The 21,938-nt window shown below is 34.1% G+C and overlaps 2 protein-coding genes across 2 annotated transcripts; both read left to right on the forward strand.

Annotated features, from left to right (window-relative positions):
- Positions 1-717: 717 nt before the first annotated feature.
- LOC105121873 (pleiotropic drug resistance protein 3-like) lies at positions 718-9,367 on the forward strand. The gene is made up of 24 exons (XM_011020727.1): positions 718-1,169; positions 1,262-1,385; positions 1,476-1,558; positions 1,668-1,752; positions 1,832-1,991; positions 2,143-2,219; positions 2,703-2,756; positions 2,853-2,943; positions 3,076-3,377; positions 3,459-3,740; positions 3,845-4,158; positions 4,512-4,672; positions 4,755-4,858; positions 5,267-5,420; positions 5,516-5,653; positions 5,809-5,882; positions 5,962-6,294; positions 6,391-6,681; positions 7,156-7,239; positions 7,378-7,511; positions 7,744-7,971; positions 8,062-8,233; positions 8,371-8,625; positions 8,795-9,367. Exons 1-24 carry the CDS (start codon positions 817-819, stop codon positions 9,059-9,061), a joined length of 4,320 nt encoding a protein of 1,439 aa, XP_011019029.1. The 5' UTR covers positions 718-816; the 3' UTR covers positions 9,062-9,367.
- Positions 9,368-15,291: 5,924 nt separating this feature from the next.
- Positions 15,292-17,040, forward strand: LOC105121889 (cytochrome P450 89A2-like). Its single transcript, XM_011020749.1, has one exon. The coding sequence runs from the start codon at positions 15,307-15,309 to the stop codon at positions 16,903-16,905; it is 1,599 nt and encodes a 532-aa protein (XP_011019051.1). The 5' UTR covers positions 15,292-15,306; the 3' UTR covers positions 16,906-17,040.
- The last annotated feature ends 4,898 nt before the right edge of the window (positions 17,041-21,938 follow it).

Here is a 21,938-nt window from a genome sequence, read left to right on the forward strand (position 1 = left end):
CTTTTCTTCGGCAAAAAATAAAACGAGGATGTAGGGGTAATATGACATCATCTTACCATCATGACAAAAGGCTTATTATTTGGGCTTTTAGTTGTGTTTTTTTTTATAATTATTATTATTTAAAGGTGTTTCTGAGTCGAGGCTTGGCATCCCCAAAACAACAAAACCAAAGTCCCATTGCTGGAGCCTCTTGGGTTGATGCGCAAAGCCTGTTTTTTCATGGTAATGGGGTCATGCGTCGATGTCAACAGAAAACATGCAAATCAATTAAAGAGGAGGCTATGCACTTATGCCAGTAGAGCAACCTGTACATCATCCTTCTTTTTGTTTTGGCTTAAATCAAAAGATGCCAATCATCTAAAAGCATAAAGATCCAAGGATGCCAATAACATCTTCAGGGGTCCCATTTATTTTTCCTCTTCCTTTTACGTTTACGTTGGAGGCAAGCGCGCTGGATATTGGCATATTTGCCGGTAACGAGTTTTCTTTTAATCCATCACTTTGACCAATTGTGTGGATCTTTTAATCCATCGAATGAAATGAGCTTATTACTGCTTTAAACAAGGATCTTTCTTTTAATCTAACACTTGTACGGTGTGTAGATTCCATCGAATGAAATGAACTTTTAAGTGATTCAAACAAAGCTAATGTTTTTAGGTAAAGTCGAATAAAGTTGGAAGATGGTTTACTTTTTTTGCATTATTGTATTACAAAATATCAAACCAGCTGTGGTGTGTGTAATCATTTACGGAAGATGGGTATGCCCACACTTATGTAGCTAACACTGAAGGTTGGAGCATTGCGGTCTACCCATCAATGAATAGCCAGATGAATAGCCCTGTTAAGATAGATTACTTACAGGATATTGAGTTAACTGAGTCTGGTAGAAGCACCGTATCCTTAGTAAGTAATGAGGTTGTCGAGAATGACTTGCAGCAAAGGGATACCATTGAGAGATTACCAACCTTTGAACGGATTACTACTGCTTTACTGGATGAAGTTGACGATGGCAAAACAGGAAATAAACAAGCAGATGTTAAAGGTAAAAGAATAGTTAATGTTGCCAAGCTTGGAGCTCAAGACCGGTATATGTTGATTGAGAAGCTCATCAAGCATATTGAAAATGATAATCTCCAATTGCTGCAGAAGCTTAGAGAAAGACTTGACCAGTAACACATCTTTTCGCCTTTTCAAAGAGTTAGTAGTACTAGTAACACATTAATGTTTCTAGCTATGTAAGCTTTTTATCCTTGTTATTCAGGGTTGGTGTAGAGTTTCCCGCAGTGGAAGTGAGATACAGAAGTCTCTGTGTTGAAGCAGAATGTGAGGTGGTTCATGGCAAGCCTCTCCCTACTCTGTGGAGCACTGCCAAGGGCATGCTTTCTGTAAGTGCTAGCATACAATAGCGAGAACAAGTAGAACTTCAAATGAATATCTTTTTTGCTTTTTCCATTTAAGCTTTTTGTTTGTGACAGGGGATTGCCAATCTGTCTTGTTTGAGACAAAGAGCCAAGATAAGCATACTAAAAGATGTCAGCGGCATCATTAAACCAAGAAGGTAACTAACCTTCAAACCTGCCCAAGTTTGAGTCTTTCTGGTAAGTGAATTAGCACATGCACAACTTGTTAATTTCAAGTTCACTAGTTTCAATTCATCTTTTTGGCAGGATGACTTTACTGCTTGGCCCTCCAGGGTGTGGCAAAACCACATTGTTGTTGGCGCTCGCTGGGAAACTGAGCCATTCCCTCAAAGTATTTTTACGTTTTCTAGTTGTATAAGATGTCACTTGTTTTTATATTTCTAAGTTGTCTTACATAAATTGTTCCACAGCTTTCAGGGGAATTATCTTACAATGGTTATGGATTGGGAGAGTTTGTTCCTCAGAAAACTTCAGCTTATGTAAGCCAATATGATCTGCACATTCCAGAGATGACAATGAGGGAAACAATTGATTTTTCTGCATGTTGTCAGGGCATAGGAAGCCGAGCAGGTAATCTTCAGGCAAAAAACTGGAAATTGTTTATATTAATCTGTGCGTTCCCATAAATCTCTTGCCAGATCAATGTCTCAAATTAGTGCTGTTCAGGACAGTCTATTTTTTTTCCAATAAAATTGAATAACTTGCTGTCATTGCATGAAAGAAATCTTGATGGAAGTTATTAGAAGGGAGAAGCGAGCAGGGATACACCCATACTCTGATGTGGATGCTTACATGAAGGTAAACTATTATGCATGTCTAATGCACTCTCAGAAGATAGGACTACACATCGTAGAGGTATTATGCCGAAAAAAAAATCATGTTTCAGAAGCACGAGGTTTTTTGTTTTTTTTTTCAAATTGACCTACAACGAAAATTGTCTTATCTCCTTTGTATGTTTAAGTATGCTACCGCAAACATTTTTATTCACCCACCAATCAGCTCTGATTCAGTCAATGCACTTCTAACATGAGTGGGGTGTTTTTCATTTGACTCTGAAATGAAATAACGATATGCTTCATACGGTGTAATCTGGCATAATTTATTTGAATGGAAGCATAATATTGACCACCAAGCAAAACGATATTGTAGCAGACGATTTGTTCCAACAAACTTATCCTGACTACTTCTCCAGAAATGTTTTTCCACGCATAATCTCCTGCCCTGGATATTTATGATGTTCTGTATTTATTGGCTAATTAGAACCTCAACTTCTGATGACAGGGAATATCAGTCGAAGGACTAAAAAGTACCCTTCAAACAGACTATATTTTGAAGGTAGTCTACTTGGCTTTTTATAGGGACACTCTTTGCTTCTTACTGAATTATGGTTTTGTATGATGATATTTTCAATCGTATTCCTCTATCTTTCAGATTCTAGGACTTGATATTTGTTCTGATACAATGATTGGGGATGCTATGAGAAGAGGTATCTCAGGTGGTCAGAAGAAAAGGCTGACTACAGGTATTGTCTGTTTGAGAAAAGAAATTTGCTAGTTTGCAGCATATAGTTGGGTTTGCATCGAAACTTCAAGGATTGGTTCAAATATGATTCCCAACTTGCCTTAATGGACTATCTACTTGCTGCATTGTGCAGGGGAAATGATTGTGGGTCCCACAAGAGCATTATTCATGGATGAAATATCAAATGGCTTAGACAGCTCCACCACTTCCCAGATTGTATCTTGTCTGCAGCAGATGGCACATGTTACTCATGCTACTGTATTGATTTCGCTTCTGCAGCCAGCACCAGAGACCTTTGATCTCTTTGATGACGTCATTTTGATGTCTGAAGGAAGGATTGTTTATCACGGTCCACGTTCTAGTATTTGCATGTTTTTTGAAGACTGTGGATTTCGGTGTCCTGAAAGAAAAGGTGTCGCTGACTTTCTTCAGGAGGTAGGTTAGCAAGCTTCGGGTTTCCCCACTTATATTTCATTGTATAATGAAGCTGTCTTACTATTTTACCATTTGATCCAGGTCATCTCTAGGAAAGATCAAGCACAATATTGGTACTGCAAAGAGAAGCCTTACAGTTACTTTTCCATTGACGAGTACGTTAAGAAATTCGAAGAAAGTGAATTTGGACAGAATCTTGATGAGGAGCTCTCAAAGCCATTTGCTAAGTCTGAAAGCCACAAGACTGCTTTGTCCTTCGAAAAGTATTCATTACCAAAATGGGAATTGTTTAAAGTTTGCAGTACGAGGGAATTTCTTTTAATGAAAAGGAATTATTTTATTTACGTATTCAAATCTGTGCTGGTATGTTGCCTTAGGTTAACGAAGGTTTTATTTACTTTAATTCAGTACAAATGGCTATCATGGAGCGCCTTTTCTGAAAACATTTTTGGGTTGGCTTTGTGCAGCTAGTGTTCATTGCTTCGGTTACAATGACTGTTTTACTGCGCACAAGAATGGCTGTTGATCAAATCCATGCAAATTATTACATGGGAGCTTTATTCTATGCCCTCATAATATTACTAGTCGATGGATTTCCAGAATTGCTGATGACTGTCTCAAGGCTCGCAGTTTTCAATAAACAAAGAGAGTTATGCTTTTACCCTGCTTGGGCTTATGCGATCCCTGCTGCTATCCTTAAAGTTCCGCTTTCATTCTTAGAAGCCTTTGTTTGGACAACTCTTACTTACTATGTCATTGGTTACAGCCCTGAGGTTTCAAGGTGAGCCACATTTTTTCAGCACACCAAATGTAAAGTAGCTATCTGAATCGAACTTACAAAAAAAATCGAACAGCCATGCCAGAGAACTGTTAGTATCATCTGGGAATTGGATCTTAGATTGTTCGAATGTTAATGTGATGTGATTTTTTATAAGGATATGCTTTCATAGGTTGCATTGGATAGAAGCTAGGTAATTTTCTCCTGGAGGTTGAGTAGGAATGTTATTCTTGTTCTGATTGAGCATAACTAGCTGACATGTCTGCTAGTTTCCTCACTGAAGGTCACTCCTTATTTTGGCTGCTGTTGATGTCGTAAATGACTAATTCTAGTTCCTATCATGATGTTTTTCTCAGGTTTTTCCGCCAGTTCCTTCTGTTCTTTTTGGTACACCTAACATCAACATCAATGTATCGTTTTATTGCCTCAATCTTCCAAACCGTGGTTGCCTCAACACTAGCTAGCAGTCTCATTATATTGATTGTTTTACTATTTGGTGGATTTTTAATCCAAAAACGTAAGATTTCACTAAGCTATTCTAATAATCTTGTCAGTAGAATTTATTCAGATGATAATACTTGAAGTTTTTTTTCTTGCAGCCTCCATGCCTGCTTGGCTGGAATGGGGATTTTGGTTTTCTCCATTGACGTATGGGGAGATCGGCCTGAGTGTGAATGAGTTTCTTGCCCCTAGATGGGGAAAGGTAATATTTATCTAGTCAACCCTTGTTTATATGGGTAGCTTTCCATTAATTACGAGTGGAAGTTCAAGGAGGAAACTTTTAGAGGACGTTAGGAAGATAGAATTCACCTGAGCATAAATTAGCTTGGTAGATGTTTCACAGACACAGGAAGATTTCTTCTCAAAGATATAGTTAGTTTTCTCTTCAAAAAATACTTCCATTTGAATATATCTCATGGATGCTGCAAGAAGCATGAAAAAATAGCGCTAACCTTCTTTAACAATGGACTGCAAGTTTTTTGCTCTCTTTCACTTGCTAATTGGGAGAACCAGCTGGAGGTTGAGTCTGGTCATAATATTTTGCAATTACAAAAGTGATTAGTTAGCCATTAATACAGGGAAAATCATTTGCTCTTAATTTTATACACAGGTTGTGTCTGCTAATGCAACCATAGGGCAACGGATACTAGAAAGCCGTGGATTAAACTTTCACAGTTACTTTTATTGGATATCAGTTGGTGCCCTAATTGGATTTACTGTACTTTTCAACGTTGGTTTTACTTTGGCTTTAACGTTCTTGAAATGTAAGTTCATCTTCCACTGCATATTAAGGTTTTCAAGACAACTAATTTGTGGACGCATGCTAACCCAAATGTATTTATAAATTACATCCATTCAGCTCCGGGTAAAACTCGTGTTATTATTTCTTACGAAAAGTACAATCGACTGCAAGGAAAAATAGATGGTGGTGTTTGTGTTGGCAAAAACAAGACACCGACCAGTGCTTGTTCTAAATCTAGTACAGGACCTAACAAAGGTGAGAGTGCTTCTGTATTCTTTGATTTGATTTTAGTACAAGTAACATTAACGCAGTAGGTCTTTCTCATTATGACCTTAATGTGGTAAAACATATTGGAATGCATACACATCTCCTACACTTATTTAAGTAGTGCCATCTTTCAACTTTTGCAGGGAAGCTGGTTTTACCCTTTGAGCTCCTTACGGTGACATTTAAAGATGTTCAGTACTATGTTGATACCCCTTTGGTAAGCATGATAATTCTAGTTTTTCCTTATCCTGAGCAGTTATAATTTTAAATTTTATCAATCCCATTGTTTGTCTCAGGAAATGAGAAAGCGAGGTTTTTTGCCAAAGAGGCTCCAGCTTCTTTCTGACATTACAGGTGCATTCAGGCCCGGTATTCTTACAGCACTGATGGGTGCTAGTGGAGCTGGGAAAACGACTCTTATGGATGTTCTCTCTGGAAGGAAAACTCTTGGTACTATTGAAGGAGAGATAAGAATAGCTGGGTACCTGAAGGTTCAGGATACATATGCTAGGATATCAGGCTATTGTGAGCAAACTGACATACATTCATCCCAAATTACTGTAGAAGAATCTTTGGTTTATTCTGCTTGGTTGCGGCTTCCACCTGAGACCCCTGCGGGAAAAAAATTCGTATGATATCCTCTTAAAATAGAGTTGATCATCTGGACTTGGACTTGATCTTTATGACCAAATTTCAATAAGTTTTCTGCTAACTTTTTCTTTCAGGAATTTGTAAATGAAGTCCTTGAAACCATTGAGCTCGATGGGATTAAGGATGCTTTAGTGGGAATCCCCGGAATTAGTGGTTTATCTACGGAGCAGCGTAAACGACTGACTATAGCTGTAGAACTTGTTGCCAATCCATCTATCATTTTTATGGATGAACCAACTTCCGGATTAGATGCAAGAGCAGCAGCAGTTGTTATGAGAGCAGTGAAGAATGTAGCTGAAACAGGAAGAACAGTTGTTTGCACCATCCACCAGCCAAGCATTGATATTTTTGAGGCATTTGAAGAGGTAAATTAATAATCTTAGCTTGTTTTGCCTCCGATAAGAATAGAATCAAAGAACCCATGCCATCTGAATCGTTGATAGCGAGTCGGGTACTGGTGATGCTTGGCATCATTGCCAGTCATGGCTTTGCAGCTATTCTTTGGTACAGTTGTTACATTTGGTTCCGTAAGTGCATACGATCATCAAAATCTGATATCACTATAAGGGAATCATGCTTATCCTACTCTTCTGTCATGGTAGTTAAGGCATCAGCTATTGTGCTTGGTCAAGTTTCAAGCATTTGATTCCACAATCATTGTTGCACAAGTTAAATTCTGATTAGTGAATCAGCATATACTTTGGAACGGAAATCATTAATAAATGTCATCTTCGAGATCAATCATGTATAGTTCTGGTGATAGAAATGTTAAATCTGAAGCAGTAGATTCTGATGTAAATGCATATAATTGCAGTTGTAATCAGCTTTTCTCATTGCAGCTGCTTCTAATGAAACTTGGAGGACGCATTATCTATTTTGGGCCAGTGGGTCAATTCTCAAGCAAAGTGATCGAATATTTTGAGGTCATTTTTCTCTCCATATTCTTTGTCTCGGTGTTGCTATCCGATCACACTACCTCGCATGAGCGCACAAGCACAACATTGTCTTTTATTTTGGTTTTGTCAAGTTTCTTATATTTCAACCTTGGATTTCTTGCTTAGAGTATTCCTGGGGTGCCTAAGATTGAAGACAGGTATAATCCAGCAACATGGATGTTAGAGGTTACTTCTAGATCTGCAGAGGCTGAACTTGGTGTAGATTTTGCACAAATTTATCAAGAGTCCACATTGTACAGGTAAGCATAGAAGTACTTGGATGTTTTGTATTGATCCATTACCGTGAAGAAACCTGGAACCTACATGTCACAATTGAATGCGTTAAGACTATCCTTCGATATGCAAACCTCAAAAGCAACTATTCAAAACTTTTGAGTGATCGTTCAAGATGTTTCAAGAAATAATGAGATCTTACATTTATATGAGTCATGACCCCTAGTGATAACAACTCTCCTACGCTTCTGACTGCAGGGAGAACAAACAGCTAGTTGAGCAATTGAGTTCTCCAATTCCCGGTTCAAAGGACTTGCATTTTCCCAGCCGATTTCCACAGAATGGTTGGGAGCAGCTCAAAGCATGCATTTGGAAACAGAACCTATCATATTGGAGAAGTCCTACATATAATCTCATACGCATTTTTTACATTTTTTCGGGATCTGTTCTATTTGGTCTACTGTTCTGGCAGCAAGGAAAACGAATGTTAGCTACTCTATTCTTGTTCACGCTTTCATAAACCAGAAAATTACAGTCTTCGACTAAACATTGACATGAATGGTATTTTTTCTGTAGAGAAAACCATCAAGACCTGTTTAATATACTTGGTTCCATGTACTCTGCAATAATCTTCTTCGGTATAAGCAATTGCTCAGGAGTCCTGCCACGCATTGCAGCAGAGCGGGCTGTCATGTACAGGGAAAGATTTGCAGGAATGTACTCTTCATGGGCCTATTCATTTGCACAGGTAAAGGTGTTTTAAGAAAGCTGGTTTAATGGATAGAAATCGAAGTTAGATTCAAAACTTATCTAATTTATTTCATTTCGCTTTTTTTTAGTCATTTCAGGTATCTCAGTTTCGTTTTCTTTTCATTTTCTGTGTAGGTGCTAGTCGAGGTTCCATACTTGCTCGCTCAAGCAATTATTTATGTGACCATAACACATACAATGATCGGCTATTCCTTGTCTCCCTATAAGATATTCTGGTCTGTCTATGGGATGTTCTGTACATTGCTTTCCTTCAACTACCTTGGAATGTTGCTCATATCAGTGACACCAGACATCCAACTGGCTTCAGCTTTGACCTCACCTTTTTACACAATGCTGCATCTATTTTCCGGGTTCTTTGTCCCGAGAACTGTAAGCTTAATTTCGTATTATCCTACTTAATTAGTTTATTTCCAGTGTTTTCCAAGTGCAATACATTTTGTTTCAATTCTGCTATGCTTTATCCTTGAAAATTTGTAGATGCAAAAACATAAATATGCTATCCGACTCCCAATAACGGGTCCTTTTTTACTTCTTGCAGTATATTCCAAAGTGGTGGATTTGGTTGTACTATATTAGTCCCACATCCTGGCAACTGAATGGTTTGTTCACTTCACAATATGGAGATCTAGAGAAACAAATAGTAGTATTTGGCCAGACTAAAAGTGTTGCTGCTTTTTTACAAGATTACTTCGGTTTTCACCGCAACTTCTTGAGTGTTGTTGCTGTCGTCCTTATAATCTTTCCCATTATCTTTGCTTCTCTTTTTGCTTATTTCATTGGAAGGCTGAACTTCCAGAAAAGGTGAATTATGACGTACGGATCTCTCTGCCTATCGACGCATCTTTATTGCCTTCATTCCATTTTATTTCTGTATATGGAGATGCAGCATTTATTTTGTGAGTGACATGTATCCTCTCCCTGGTTTTTCCTCCACTCTGTGACATCAACATGGCCTTTTTTTTTCTGTTGTGGTTGAAATTCTGGTTCCCAGACAACTTTTGCTTTTTTTCGGACGTAAACCAGCTTTATTACAGGTCAGTGGAAAGTTTCAACTTGAAACAAGACATGATTGTAACTTGTAAGTATAAATCGGCATGATACTTTGTCCAAAGCAAGAGACTAACAAGGGCCTGTGCTTTACAAGTTTGATTCGTTTCTCTTGCTCTGATGGGAGATCTTTGATTTAGCATGTTAGGAGTGATTCTGATTATTTTTCTCAGTATTGAAATATTCGTTTGATTTCTTCCAGTCCCTTGCTAGCTACAATTAAGATGATTTGTTGTGATCAAGGATTGCTTCCTAAAATAGTTGATATAAGTTTTATACATATCTGATATTTTTAGTATGACTACAAGAACAAAATATATATTTATGGAGTAATTAAGCATATTGCTACCCTCGTTTTCTATTTATAGTAATTAAGCATATAATGGGTTTATAAAAAATAATATTTAAATCTATAAAATATTCTTTTATATATTGTAAAACTTATCTAGAATGGAATGCTAAAATGAGCGGTGTGAATGGACACTTTTTGTATAGATACAAGATTCGGACTAACTTTTATAAAGGCATGATAACTTTCATAGCATATACTATATAGGATATTAATAATTTAGAAATTTATTTTACGTTATTTAAGGTTTAATACATGTTCCAAATTAAGAATATGTAGCCGTCAATAATAAATCTTTCAGAATTCAAGTGTTTCTACTATTTTAATGAACAGTGGCAGTCCAAAAAATTGTGTATTTTCTAGCTGCTCTGTTTCTCATATTAATTTAAATCCAATATAATAGGGTGGGTAGCCTCCATTCACCCGCCTTTCAAGGCAATAATGCACTTCTTGTTCATAAATTCTACGTATCGAAGTCATCTTCGCATTTGGCTACACACATATTATTATACTCTGGATTTATCCTTTTTTTATTATTATTAATATAAGTATTTAGATTAAATTATATGTACCTCAATTAATTTTATAAATTCTGAAATTAAGAGAATTTAAACTTATAATTATTAAAAAGTAAACACAAAACCTAAATAGTTATTCTACCCTTGATTTTAAATTTATCTTTCTTTTTTTTATCTATTTTATTATATATACTCGGAACCTCTTTTTTCTATTGAATATTATACTTGCCAGCTGGCTTATTATGGAAAGTTCCGGTTCTTTGGGATTGGTTTAACCCACGCTCATTTACTTACTCATTACTCACCAGTCCAACTGTAGTACTATTCATGCATGTATTCTTCTTCCTTTTTCCACACACACACACACACACACACACATATATAAATTCATGAATTAAATAAACGAAGTTCTCGTTTAACTTGATATCTTAAAAAGTCGAGATTAAATCACTTATAAAATATGATTTTTTATTCTAAATATAATTTGAGTTTTATTTCTCGTAATTAAGTCATGATAAAATAAAATAATTTCAAATTAAAAATATATTTGATAAAAAAATATTCAAAATAATTTCATAAAATGAGATTTTTAAAATAGGTTAGAATTATAAATTAAAAGTTAAGATTTTTAATTCAATTTTGCAATAGATTTTTTTATCTAAAAATTAAAAAAAAATAATCTTAAATCAATTTGTAAAAGTCTTGCCGGGTAAATTTGTTTTATTAGATTCAATGACTGGATTCTTGTGCAGCGTGATGCGTGTACGTGTATTATGGGACCACATTGATGTTTCGATGGGGGCAATAATTGAATAATTGACAAGGACTTGCAGGGTTTTTTTTTTTTTTGTTCCTCTGGTGGTTTCACATTATAAGTTTAACCATGTTTTTAAAAAATTAAAATTATTTTTAGTTTTAAATTATTATTTTTGTGTTTTTATATTGTTTTAATATATTGATATTAAAAATAATTTTAAAAAATATTTTAAAAAACAATCAATTTTATACCTATTGAAAAGAAAAAAGATTATTCTCTTGGAGATTTCATTACCAGATATTATTTGTCAGAAGTTGAAACTCATGTCAACGCCCATACCTAAATTATGTATGGATAGCAAGAGTGCAAACCGTTTATGACGGTCCTTTTCAAGCATTCCTTTTCTAGAAACCATTAGTATCATTAAAAAATCCTTACGTAGTCTTTCAAAACTTTTATTCTATAATATATTTGAAGGGATTAATTTGTAAGGATGTAATTGAATAGACGATACAGCCAGAGGGATTAAAATAGAGTTTAAGAGGAGCCGAGCCATGGCCCCCTCCCGTCCTAGAGTAGCCCAGCCCCTTATGCCTGGGGTTCGGGATGCACCTAACCGCTTCCATTTTTAAAATCAAATATATTTTTCCATTGTTTATCCATGAGTGTTAACTCAGTAAGTATGTCCTATTTTTGGATTTAGTTTAAATTCCATTATAAACCTAAAAAAGGAAAAGAAAAAAGAAAAAATCCTCCATCTAACAAGATCGATTCGGTTACCAAAAGACCAAGCTCTAGTGAATACGAGGCTTTAAGGAACTGGATGGCTGGTATTGGTCTTTGAAAAATACAAGAATTAGTAACCAAATACCTTTAAAAAACAGAGATGAAAATAAACGTTAACAACTCTTATTTTACCAATTTTTTTCATTTTAATCTTTTATTTTTTAATTCAAACCTCTTTCTTTAAAAAAAAAATATGCATTTAATGACTAATTTTAGCTCAAAAAAATAAATCATGCAAAATAAAAATTTAAAGATAAAATTAAAAATTTTAAAAAAAACCCTACTCCACATTGTTTTGTAAAAGAAAGAACAGTAATTAAAAAACCCGATCTCCTTGTATAATAATTAGATGCACATGACAGGCTGCCAAATTGACAGTTCTGACGGTGCTCCTGCTTCTAATTTGGTCACTCATTTTTCGCAGAGGAAAACTTTCCTTTTCAACCTTCTGGGCTAAATTTATTTTAGTCGTGCAATGGAACCCCTCAAAAAAAAAAAAACATTTCGGTTGTTGAGAAATGCTGTGTTTTCAGCCAATTAAGTCGTGGTTATAAAAAAGAAACAGAGTTCCAGTTTTGTTTTGTCTTGTTATAAAAAGAGGCTGGGAGATTACTGCCATGGCAATAAAATATTGGTTTAACAATATAGACACGGTGTGTGCTTTCATCCCCAAGCTTTTGGTTCCCATGTGAAATGACCATTCTTCCCTTCCTGGTTGGAGCAACGATTTCCAATCAGAATCTTGAAGGGACGGGAGCTGACGGGGAATATTATTTCCCTTGTTGAAGGAAGCACGTGTTTCGCCTCGTGCGTACACAGCAAACTCTCCAGTGTTAGAAAGAGTTATTTGTTTTTGTGTTTTAAAGGATTTTAAAAAAAAATTATTTATTTATTTATTTATTTTAAATTAATATTTTTTATATTGTTAAATTATTTTAATCCGATAATATTTAATATATGTAAAGTGTAGAATGGGATACTTAGAAGAAGATCGTGGGAATGTGAATATGTGCGAAGAAGAGAAGGGAAATTTCCAGTGCTATCCCTGAAAAAAAGCAAAGGGTGGCTCGGCTTGCCAGTTGTTGCTATCTCGTCGTGTTCCACTGTGACTTTGGGGACAAAAATGAGGTGGATCCAGGTCATTCATGACATCGCAAACTTATTCAATCAGACCCCATGGACATGTGATCCGCGATCGCAGCGGATAATATATTTTTATTTTTTATAATAAAGTGGCCCTTCCTATTTTTGAAAAAAAAACGACAACCTCATCTTTTTTTTTGTCAAAACTTATCTTTTTTATCAAAAAATACTTATCGTTTAATTTATTTTTGTGGTGTCCGTAAGTGTCTTATTATTTGTTTTGTAAAATATTTTTTATTTAAAAATATATTAAAAAAAAATATTTTTTTATTTTTAAAAAATTATTTTTAATATCAGCCTATTAAAATAATATAAAAATATTAATTTAAAATTTAAAATTTTTAAAATACTTTTAAAATATAAAAACAAACCGTGATTTGTTATTAGTAAAATATGTTTCCTGATGCGATGATTTCAGAGTTTTCTTGGAGAAAACGTTTCTATAATGTTCTTCGATGGGAACTGACGTTATCAGCTTCTAGAAAATGAGGGAGCGAGACGTTGAGGTTGAGGTTTCTGACATGCAGCACGCGACACCACATGTATTGACGTTGATGCCCCTGATAAGTGCTGTGGTGGGACCACCTTCTAGATCGATGAATCTGCTTTCCATAATCTGAGAACCTCCTGCAGATTTGTTGGACTTCTCGCTTTTACTCAAATTAATGGGCGGCAACTGTCACTTTGTCCGCAAGTTGATGTCCTCGAATTTAATTTAACAAGAGCTAATTGAGGACGGGAATTCCATGTATAGTTTATAAACCTGATCTGATTCAAGATTAGAGTTTTTGGTTTTAATTAGGTTATTGAGTCAGTTAGATTAATTTTTATTTTAAAAAAATTAAAATAATATTATTTTAATAAAAAATTATAAATCAATAAATTATAAATAAATTTTTGACATGATTTTATCTAGTCAGTAAGAGTTATCCAGTCAGTCATATCATATTAGTTATGATTTTTTTTTTTTCAACTCAATCTAGTTTTATTTTCGAGTTAACTTGGAGCTAGATTGACATCTAGATTTGGACTAAGTTTCAAAACTATAATTTTACAATACCCTTATCACTTGTTGACTAAATAGGAATATGTTTTTTCTTTTTTTATATATATATTTTTAATTTTATCTTCTAATATTTAATTAATTAGAAATTATTTAATTTTTTTCTTTTAAAATTTAGTTAGATTAAAATTAAATTTGATAGTTTATTTTAATTTATTTTTATATGGATATTCTAGTTTTGTGACCTAAAGTATAAATTTGATAAGTTAATCTAGTTGGTTAAAATTATTTTTTATTTATTTTTTTAATTTTATCATTCAATATTAGATTAAATAAGAATTAAATTTTATAATTTATTTCAAATTACTTTTAATGAGATTATCCGAGTCTAATGACTTGATTTATGAGTTTAATTAGTTAACTCAAGTTGATTCTGTTTGGTTTTTTAATTAATTTTTTTTAATTTCACAATTTAATATTGAATTGATTATGAATTGAAGTTTATGATTTAGTTTAATTTATTTTTTATAAAATAATCTTAATCTCATGAATCAAGTTATAAATTTAATAAGTTAATTCGGATTGATATGAATCAGTTTAATATATTGACATTTCAATATTTTAAAAATATATAGTTTTAAATTATTTTTTAATTAAATTATTTTTTTATTAATTATTAAAATTAATTTTTATCTAAAAAAATTAACTATATCATGTCAATCATCTATCTATTCTGAATCAATCTCGTCATGTTTATTTTTATTCCTGTTAACTGGTACCGTTTGCCAGGTCTCCTACATAGTATTATTATATTATACAGACAACTATAAGAATTTAAGTTTGGAACAGGATGGAAAGCACCCTTTATAATTTTAATTTTTTTTAAATTACATCAGACAAAAATTTTCAATTATATATAGTAATAGAAAGAAAAAATTTAAAATGAGAAAACTAGAATGTAAAACATTTACGTGTCGTTCACTCCTAAAAAAACCAATGCAGGCCTAGTTTGATAGGTCCACATGTAAGGGTTCTATAAAAGTTGGATGGATTAGGATAATTTCAGACCAGTTATGTTGACTAAATTATTTTCAAGTAAAAAACTTTAAAAGACGTATATCAATAAAACAATGGTCTAACCAAGATGGCAAGTAAACTGATACATCACTGATGAATTTGATGTTTTGAAAAAAAAAAAAAAAGATAATAAAACTCTCGGAGGCTTAATGATAAATATAAATAAAAAATATTGTGATAATTAAATAAAAATAAATAAAAACCTCAATTTTAAGAGAGAATTATAAAAAAATAAAAAATTAATTTTAACATGAGTTGACTTAAATTAACTGTATAATCTGAAACCCAATTATTTCAAGTAGATCAACTTCTCCATCGGTTTGATAACTATTTCTATAAGCCTACAAGTATAAGCCTATAAGTACCCGACATGAAAGTCGATAACAAATCACTTCATAGTTTCAATATGAATCCCTGGCTCCTCATCCTGTTTTCCATCTCCATCTCCATCTCCATCTCCGGCATCCTCAGATTCATTCTCAACCGATACTTTATCAACACGAAGCCCACTCTCTACAAACTCCCTCCAAGCCCCAAATCCATTCCAGTGATCAGCAACCTCCTACAGCTCGTCCGCATCTCTCCCTTTGATATCCACTCCAACCTGAATTCACTCCATGCCAAGTTAGGCCCAATTATAACTATCTACTCTGGCTCCCGCCCTGTCATCTTTATAGCTGACCGGTTCCTAGCTCACAAGGCCTTAATCCAAAATGGTGCAATGTTTGCTAATCGCCCACCAGCTTCTGCTACTCAAAAGATTGTCAGCAGCAATCAGCGAATTGTTAGTCTCGCTTTCTATGGCCCGACTTGGCGTCTCCTGCGGCGAAACCTTACTGAAAATTTTCTCCACCCTTCCCGCGCGAAATGTTTCTCTCTTTCGCGCCGGTGGGTGCTACAAATCCTTACGAATCGCCTGGAATCCCAAGAAAAGTCTGGTCAGCCTATCTGTGTTAGGGAGCACTTTCAATATGCCATGTTTTGTCTGTTAGTCGTAATGTGTTTTGGTGATAATGTTGATGAAACCCAGATTAAACAAATTGAGGAAGTTCAGAGACGAGCCTTTTTGAGTTTCAATAAGTTTAATATACTCAATTTATGGCCAAGAATGACCAAGATCGGGTTGCGTAGGCGTTGGGAGGAATTCTATCAGCTTCGTAAATGCCAACAAGATGTATCAATTCCATTAATAAAAGCAAGAAAGAATCTGCAAGAGGAAGAGAGTCAAAGAATGGAAACTCAGCATCATCATGTTGTATCTTATGTTGATACATTATTAGGTCTGGAACTTCCTGATGAAAACAAAAAGCTTAATGAGGTGGAAATTGCAAATTTATGCAGCGAGTTTCTAAATGCGGGCACTGATACTACGACAACTGCCTTGGAATGGATCATGGCAAATCTGGTCAAATACCCAAAAATTCAAGACAAATTATTCATGGAGATTAAAGGGGTTGTTGGAAATGGAGATGGGGAGGAGGTAAGCGAATCTGATTTGAAAAGGCTGCCGTATTTGAAAGCAGTGATTCTGGAAGGCCTGAGGCGGCATCCTCCTGCACGTCTTTTGGCTCCACATGCGGCGAGGGAAGATGTTGTTTTGAATAATGAATATTTGATACCAAAGACCGCGGCCATAAATTTCCTGGTTGCTGAAATGGGGTGGGATCCAAAGGCGTGGGAAGATCCACTGGCATTCAAGCCGGAAAGGTTCCTGAATCATGATAATGGAATTGGGCGAGAATTTGATATCACAGGGAGTAGAGAGATTAAAATGATGCCATTTGGTGCAGGGAGGAGAATCTGTCCAGGTTACCAATTAGCAATGCTTCATTTGGAGTATTATGTGGCTAATTTGATTTGGAAATTTGAGTGGAAGGCTGTGGATGGAGATGATGTTGATTTGTCTGAGAAGGCAGAGCGTACGATGGTGATGAAGAATCCATTGCAGGTTCACTTATCTCCTAGATAGATGACATTGCCGTGTAGGGATGACAATGAGTATCTATATATTATAAAATATATAAAAATAAAATTTTAAAAATTATTATGTAAATAAAAATCAAGATATTTAATATTAAAAATAAAGCATTTAACTGTTAGTTAATTTATTTATTCAAACAAATAATAATAGAAATAGAAATATAAATTAATTTGATAAAATAAAATAACATATTATAAAACTGCACATATTATAAATATTATCTGAAAATATTTTTTTATTTTTAAAAATAAATTTTATCCATATAAAAAAATTATAGATGAATAAGAAAAACTCTTCAAATTTAAATATATAACTAAAAAAATAATTATAATTTAAAAAGCTTTTGAAACAAAATAAAAGAAAAAAGGATGCCAATTTAAGTATAAATTATGAAAAATTAGAGAAAAAACCACAAAAAATTATTAATTTAAAAAAATTAGAAAAAAATAAAGCAAAAACTAGGCCAAATTGCCTAACCCACTTTATTAGGGCCCTAACAAGTCTACATGACTAGGCTTTTAATATTTTATGTTTGTAATTAGGGTTTAATTTTTTAAAAAAAAATCATATAATGCATTATCTAATTCGATCAAATTTTAGTTATTATGGTGGCTAGAAAATTATATTTTTTAGTTTTTTTACTTAAAAACTTGTTTTTAAATCATTTTGATTTAAAATATTTATAAAACATTGTAAGAACTGTGATAAACCTATATGTGGCCTTGAAAAAATAAAATAAAAACTAAAATCAACCTGAAACTAATATTTCATGAAATTTAAAAGTAAAAAAAACTTATATATGAACCGCTCTCATTAAATAGAATTATTTAAAATAAATATTATCTATTTTGGTGGTGTATATAAGTGTCAACAATTTTTTTTTTTTTTTATTGTTGGAATTTGGTGATCTCTCTCAACAATAGACTAAAAAATAACCAAAAATAAATTTTTATATAAAAATTAAATTATAAAAATATTGAGCTACCAAAATTATATAATTTGCATGATTTTTAAAGTTCAATGACCAAAGTGTATTTTTTTAAAAACTAATGACACACCATATATAGTTGACATCATTTTTATTTTGGTTCCTTTTCTTTCCATCACATTCTTTTATAATAAATTAAAATTAATTGATTTTTAATTAGAACTATATCATTAAAGGATGAAATAAAAAAATAAAAAGTTTTGCATAACCCCAAGTAACGTGTAAAAAGATAAACAATGTAGCAGTAATGTGAATGAGATGAACAGTTAAGACTTGCATAGTAAAAAACTAAAAGCTAACGCATTTTAGAGTTATACTTAATTTTCAGGGTAGATTGAATAAGAAACGTAAATTCTTATTTATATACATATAGATACCATGTTTCGTCAGAATATGATCGTTATCAGAGTAATTTTGCTTATGCAGGAAAATCTTTGAGAGGCGAACATGGTTGGTTGGATCTTCATTCATCGCCTCCGAAAATTTAATTTCCTGATGCAATATGCGAATAGAAATGAGAAAGCAACTGGGAAAACAACAAGAAGAACAGCCACAGTGCCCAATTGATCATGTCGAAAGCCACAACAATCTTGTAGAAAGGAACTGACTGTCCTAGGCACCCCAAACATGAAGATTTCCTTGTGAATGTCTCCATGTTGTGATGTGAGAAAACCATTTAAGGATCATGATGTGGGGCAGAGGTAATACCACCAAATCCATCACTTGCGAATTTTCTGCGCATAATTAGTATAGTTACAAATTTCTAATACAGGACACACTTATTTCTAATACAGCAGTACCCAATTGTTGGATATGTGATCGCTACGTAAATTGCTTGCAGTAGTACGTATGGTATTTCAACAGTCACCTGCAGAATTCCTTGTATTATCATATATATGGAACATTATGACAGCGAATCATGTAACTTTTAAAAGTAAACGACACTTTCGTGCCGATGAAAGCGATGTTGAACCTGCGCTACAAGAACAGAGGAAAGAGAATTCATAAGCTCTTAAATTGATTCTGCTTTTCTGATTCAAGTTGAAGGGAAAGATGAACTAACATTTCCTTCCCTTATGCCAAAAGGCTATTCCAAACAACAGCGATGAAAGATCATGAAGATGAATCATGACAAGCTGTACACAGGACTTTTCCAGTAGGACAAGTGTTGCTTCCACAAGCATGCTGGAAACCGCTCCCGTCTACTCTGTGGAAAACTGCTAGTCTCTTGAACGTGTTGGAGGTCCACTCAGATGTCTCCCTATGATCAAGGAATAAAATGACGCTTACGATTACTTCAGAGCCTACAATTGAAGTTCTGATTATTTTAATAATCTTCTAACTGCATGGCGGGTTCATATCATGTAAGAAATTCGGAGAAACAAAATCTGCTATCAAAGATCTCCATGAAGTCTTGCTCCCCAGGAATTGGAAATGAAATATATACTTGCAGGTACAGAGAGACTCATTGTCAAGTTCTGCGAAATCTAATCCAAGTTCTGATTCCACTGATGCAGAATTAACCTCCAACATCCACGTTGCAGGATTATAGTTATCTTTGACCTTTGGCGAACCTGAAGTACCCAGTTCAGCAGTGAAGACATGTAAATCAGTTATCTGTACCAACTTCAAACTCTAGAAAATTTCTGTCAGGTCTAAAATAGCAAGGGGAAGATAAGCTGCCAATAAAAAATGATGATTGTTACAAGTAGGATTTCAATAAGCTTACATGAATGGTGACGGAGCATTCCTGAATGTATAACCTGTCCTCTTTTCATTAAAATCAACTGCATGAAAAATTCTCCCTCTTAGTCATTCGACTTGTGATACAAGTGAGAAGATTATGGATCCTTGATATCAGCTAAAATGGGCTGGCTCCTCCTTAAATTTAGTAGCATTAACTATAGACATGGATCCAAAAGCTGTTAGTACATAACTCATGATGCCGATAAAAGAAAAAAGCACTACCTGTTCTACCTCATCAAAGCCTCAATGACATCAATGCTCGGCTGATGTTCTTTCTGTGGCAACTACGTTCTTCGCCGCACGCACGACAATTGCAGCTGTTTTAGTATCTAAACCTGATGTTTGTTCATCCATAAATACTTCTGATGGATTTGAAAAAGCTCCACTGCAATAGCTAACCTTTTACGCTGTTCAGTAGACAGACTACTTCGGCCTGGAATTCCTACTATGGAGAACTTTATGTCATCAAGTTCAATCGTTTCGATGACTTCTTCTGAACATCTCGGCAGGATATGAAAGTTTCATTGACTTCTTGTGAACATCTCGGCAGGATATAAAATCAGGGACTGCATTAAAACATGATATATCATTCATTTTTTATACGAAATCATGTTTTTTAGTTAAAAAAAAAATGAGATTCATTGCGGATATTTTATTTCGTCAGATGCATTAAGCAATTTTTGTACGCATATAACGTCTTAGAGTGACACGCATATTTTTTTAATTTATTTTTTTTCTTTCAAATCTCTTTCCTTTTTCCTTTTCCTTTCTTTTTTCTCTTTCCTTTATTCTCCTCCCTCCCTTCTCTCTATCTTGCCTGCCCCACCTTCCCCCTTCTCTTCGATTAAATCTGACCCTTCTTATTCCTCTTCTTTCTTCTCCTTGCCGCCAGGGAGCCACCACACCCATGCCAGCCACCATTCCCTTCCTTCTCCTCGGACAGACACCAACCGTTCATCCCCGCGTCCTCTCTTCGATCTTCACCACCAGACACGCCTCCACGATCTCCCTCCCCCACCAGCCACGATCCTTAATTTCAACATATACATTTACAGGTCCTCTCGCGTTAACTTTGTCCAGTTGTCTGCAGGATTGTGTTTCGTGGGTTCGTCGCCTTAACTTGTATTGGAGACATTTTTAAACTGTTTTGGATTGTTTTCTACCTTTTGTTTAATTTTTACAGATACGTTAGGAGGCTGATTAAAAAGAATGTTGAGAGAAGGAAGGGAGATGGAGAAAGAGGAAAAGGGAAATTTGAAAGAAAAAAGGAGATTCACAGTGTTATTTAGTAGAAGAGTTTATTTTTGTATTATTTGTTTCCTTATTATTTTTAATTAAGTATTTTTTCAATAAAATTATGAAATCAAATAACACAATAGTATTTATTTTAAAAATCAAGAATAATTAAGATTTTAAATTCTATATGTATTGAGATTATATAGTCTTAAAAGATATTATCTTTTGATTTTAGTTTTTTAGGATATGAGTTTTTTAAATTCCTTTTTAATCAATAAAAATATTTCAAAATTGATACCAAGTTGGGAAAAACATCAAACGCTATAAAAATTATGTAAAATTTAGATTTAACAAATGGCATGATAAACTTCGAAATGTTATGTTTTCTATTCCCACGTGTACAATCAGCTCCGAGAACTTATTTTGCCTGTAAGCCTTGCCCATGCGGGCCAAGCTGCTCATAGTATAATTTAGACGAGGAACATAACCTGCATGCTGCATGTGCATTGCGTCGCATGAGAGTGGAAAAGGCTACCAATTGAAAAGCCCACCTCCATGTGGGGTGGCATTTTCCGAGGCCATTGTTGTCGTTGACGTCTAGCAGCATAACAGAAAACTCTTTCGCCGACAAGTGGCAATCCACAAGGCCTTCAACCAGGACAGTTAAGAAATCAGGAGAATGGAGAGCGATGGACCTTGTACTTACCGGCTCATACACTTCCGATCCAATGGCGGAGCCAGGAATTGTTGTTATCGTGGGCTATAATATAAATACATAGAAATTATTTTTAAAATCAATCATTCATTTAAATATGTAAATTTATTAAGTTAACAATAAAATTTTAAGTCAAATACATAACATAAAATATATATAAAAATGAAATTTAAAGTACATAAAATTTAAAATAAAAATAAATAAATTATACTATCAAAGCTGCACCCTTCGATGTTTTGTAGAATAGAATTCATCTATAATCGAATCCGAATCAATATCTTCAATAAGTTCTCGTTCAATATAAATCATCATAGAATCTGCTAAGAACTCCTCTTC

The sequence above is a fragment of the Populus euphratica genome, unplaced genomic scaffold (genome assembly GCF_000495115.2).
Source record: "Populus euphratica unplaced genomic scaffold, PopEup_1.0 scaffold1.1, whole genome shotgun sequence".
Taxonomy (NCBI): domain Eukaryota; kingdom Viridiplantae; phylum Streptophyta; class Magnoliopsida; order Malpighiales; family Salicaceae; genus Populus; species Populus euphratica.

What these genes read in the sequence shown, in the direction of transcription:
- LOC105121873 (XM_011020727.1), top strand. Translation starts at nt 817, where the DNA reads ATGAATAGCCAGATGAATAGCCCTGTTAAGATAGATTACTTACAGGAT. An exon ending in GGGCATAGGAAGCCGAGCAG is followed by an intron (nt 1,992 to 2,142) that starts GTAATCTTCAGG and finishes ATTGCATGAAAG; the next exon opens with AAATCTTGATGGAAGTTATT. An exon ending in TAGTACAGGACCTAACAAAG is followed by an intron (nt 5,654 to 5,808) that starts GTGAGAGTGCTT and finishes CAACTTTTGCAG; the next exon opens with GGAAGCTGGTTTTACCCTTT.
- LOC105121889 (XM_011020749.1), top strand. Translation starts at nt 15,307, where the DNA reads ATGAAAGTCGATAACAAATCACTTCATAGTTTCAATATGAATCCCTGG.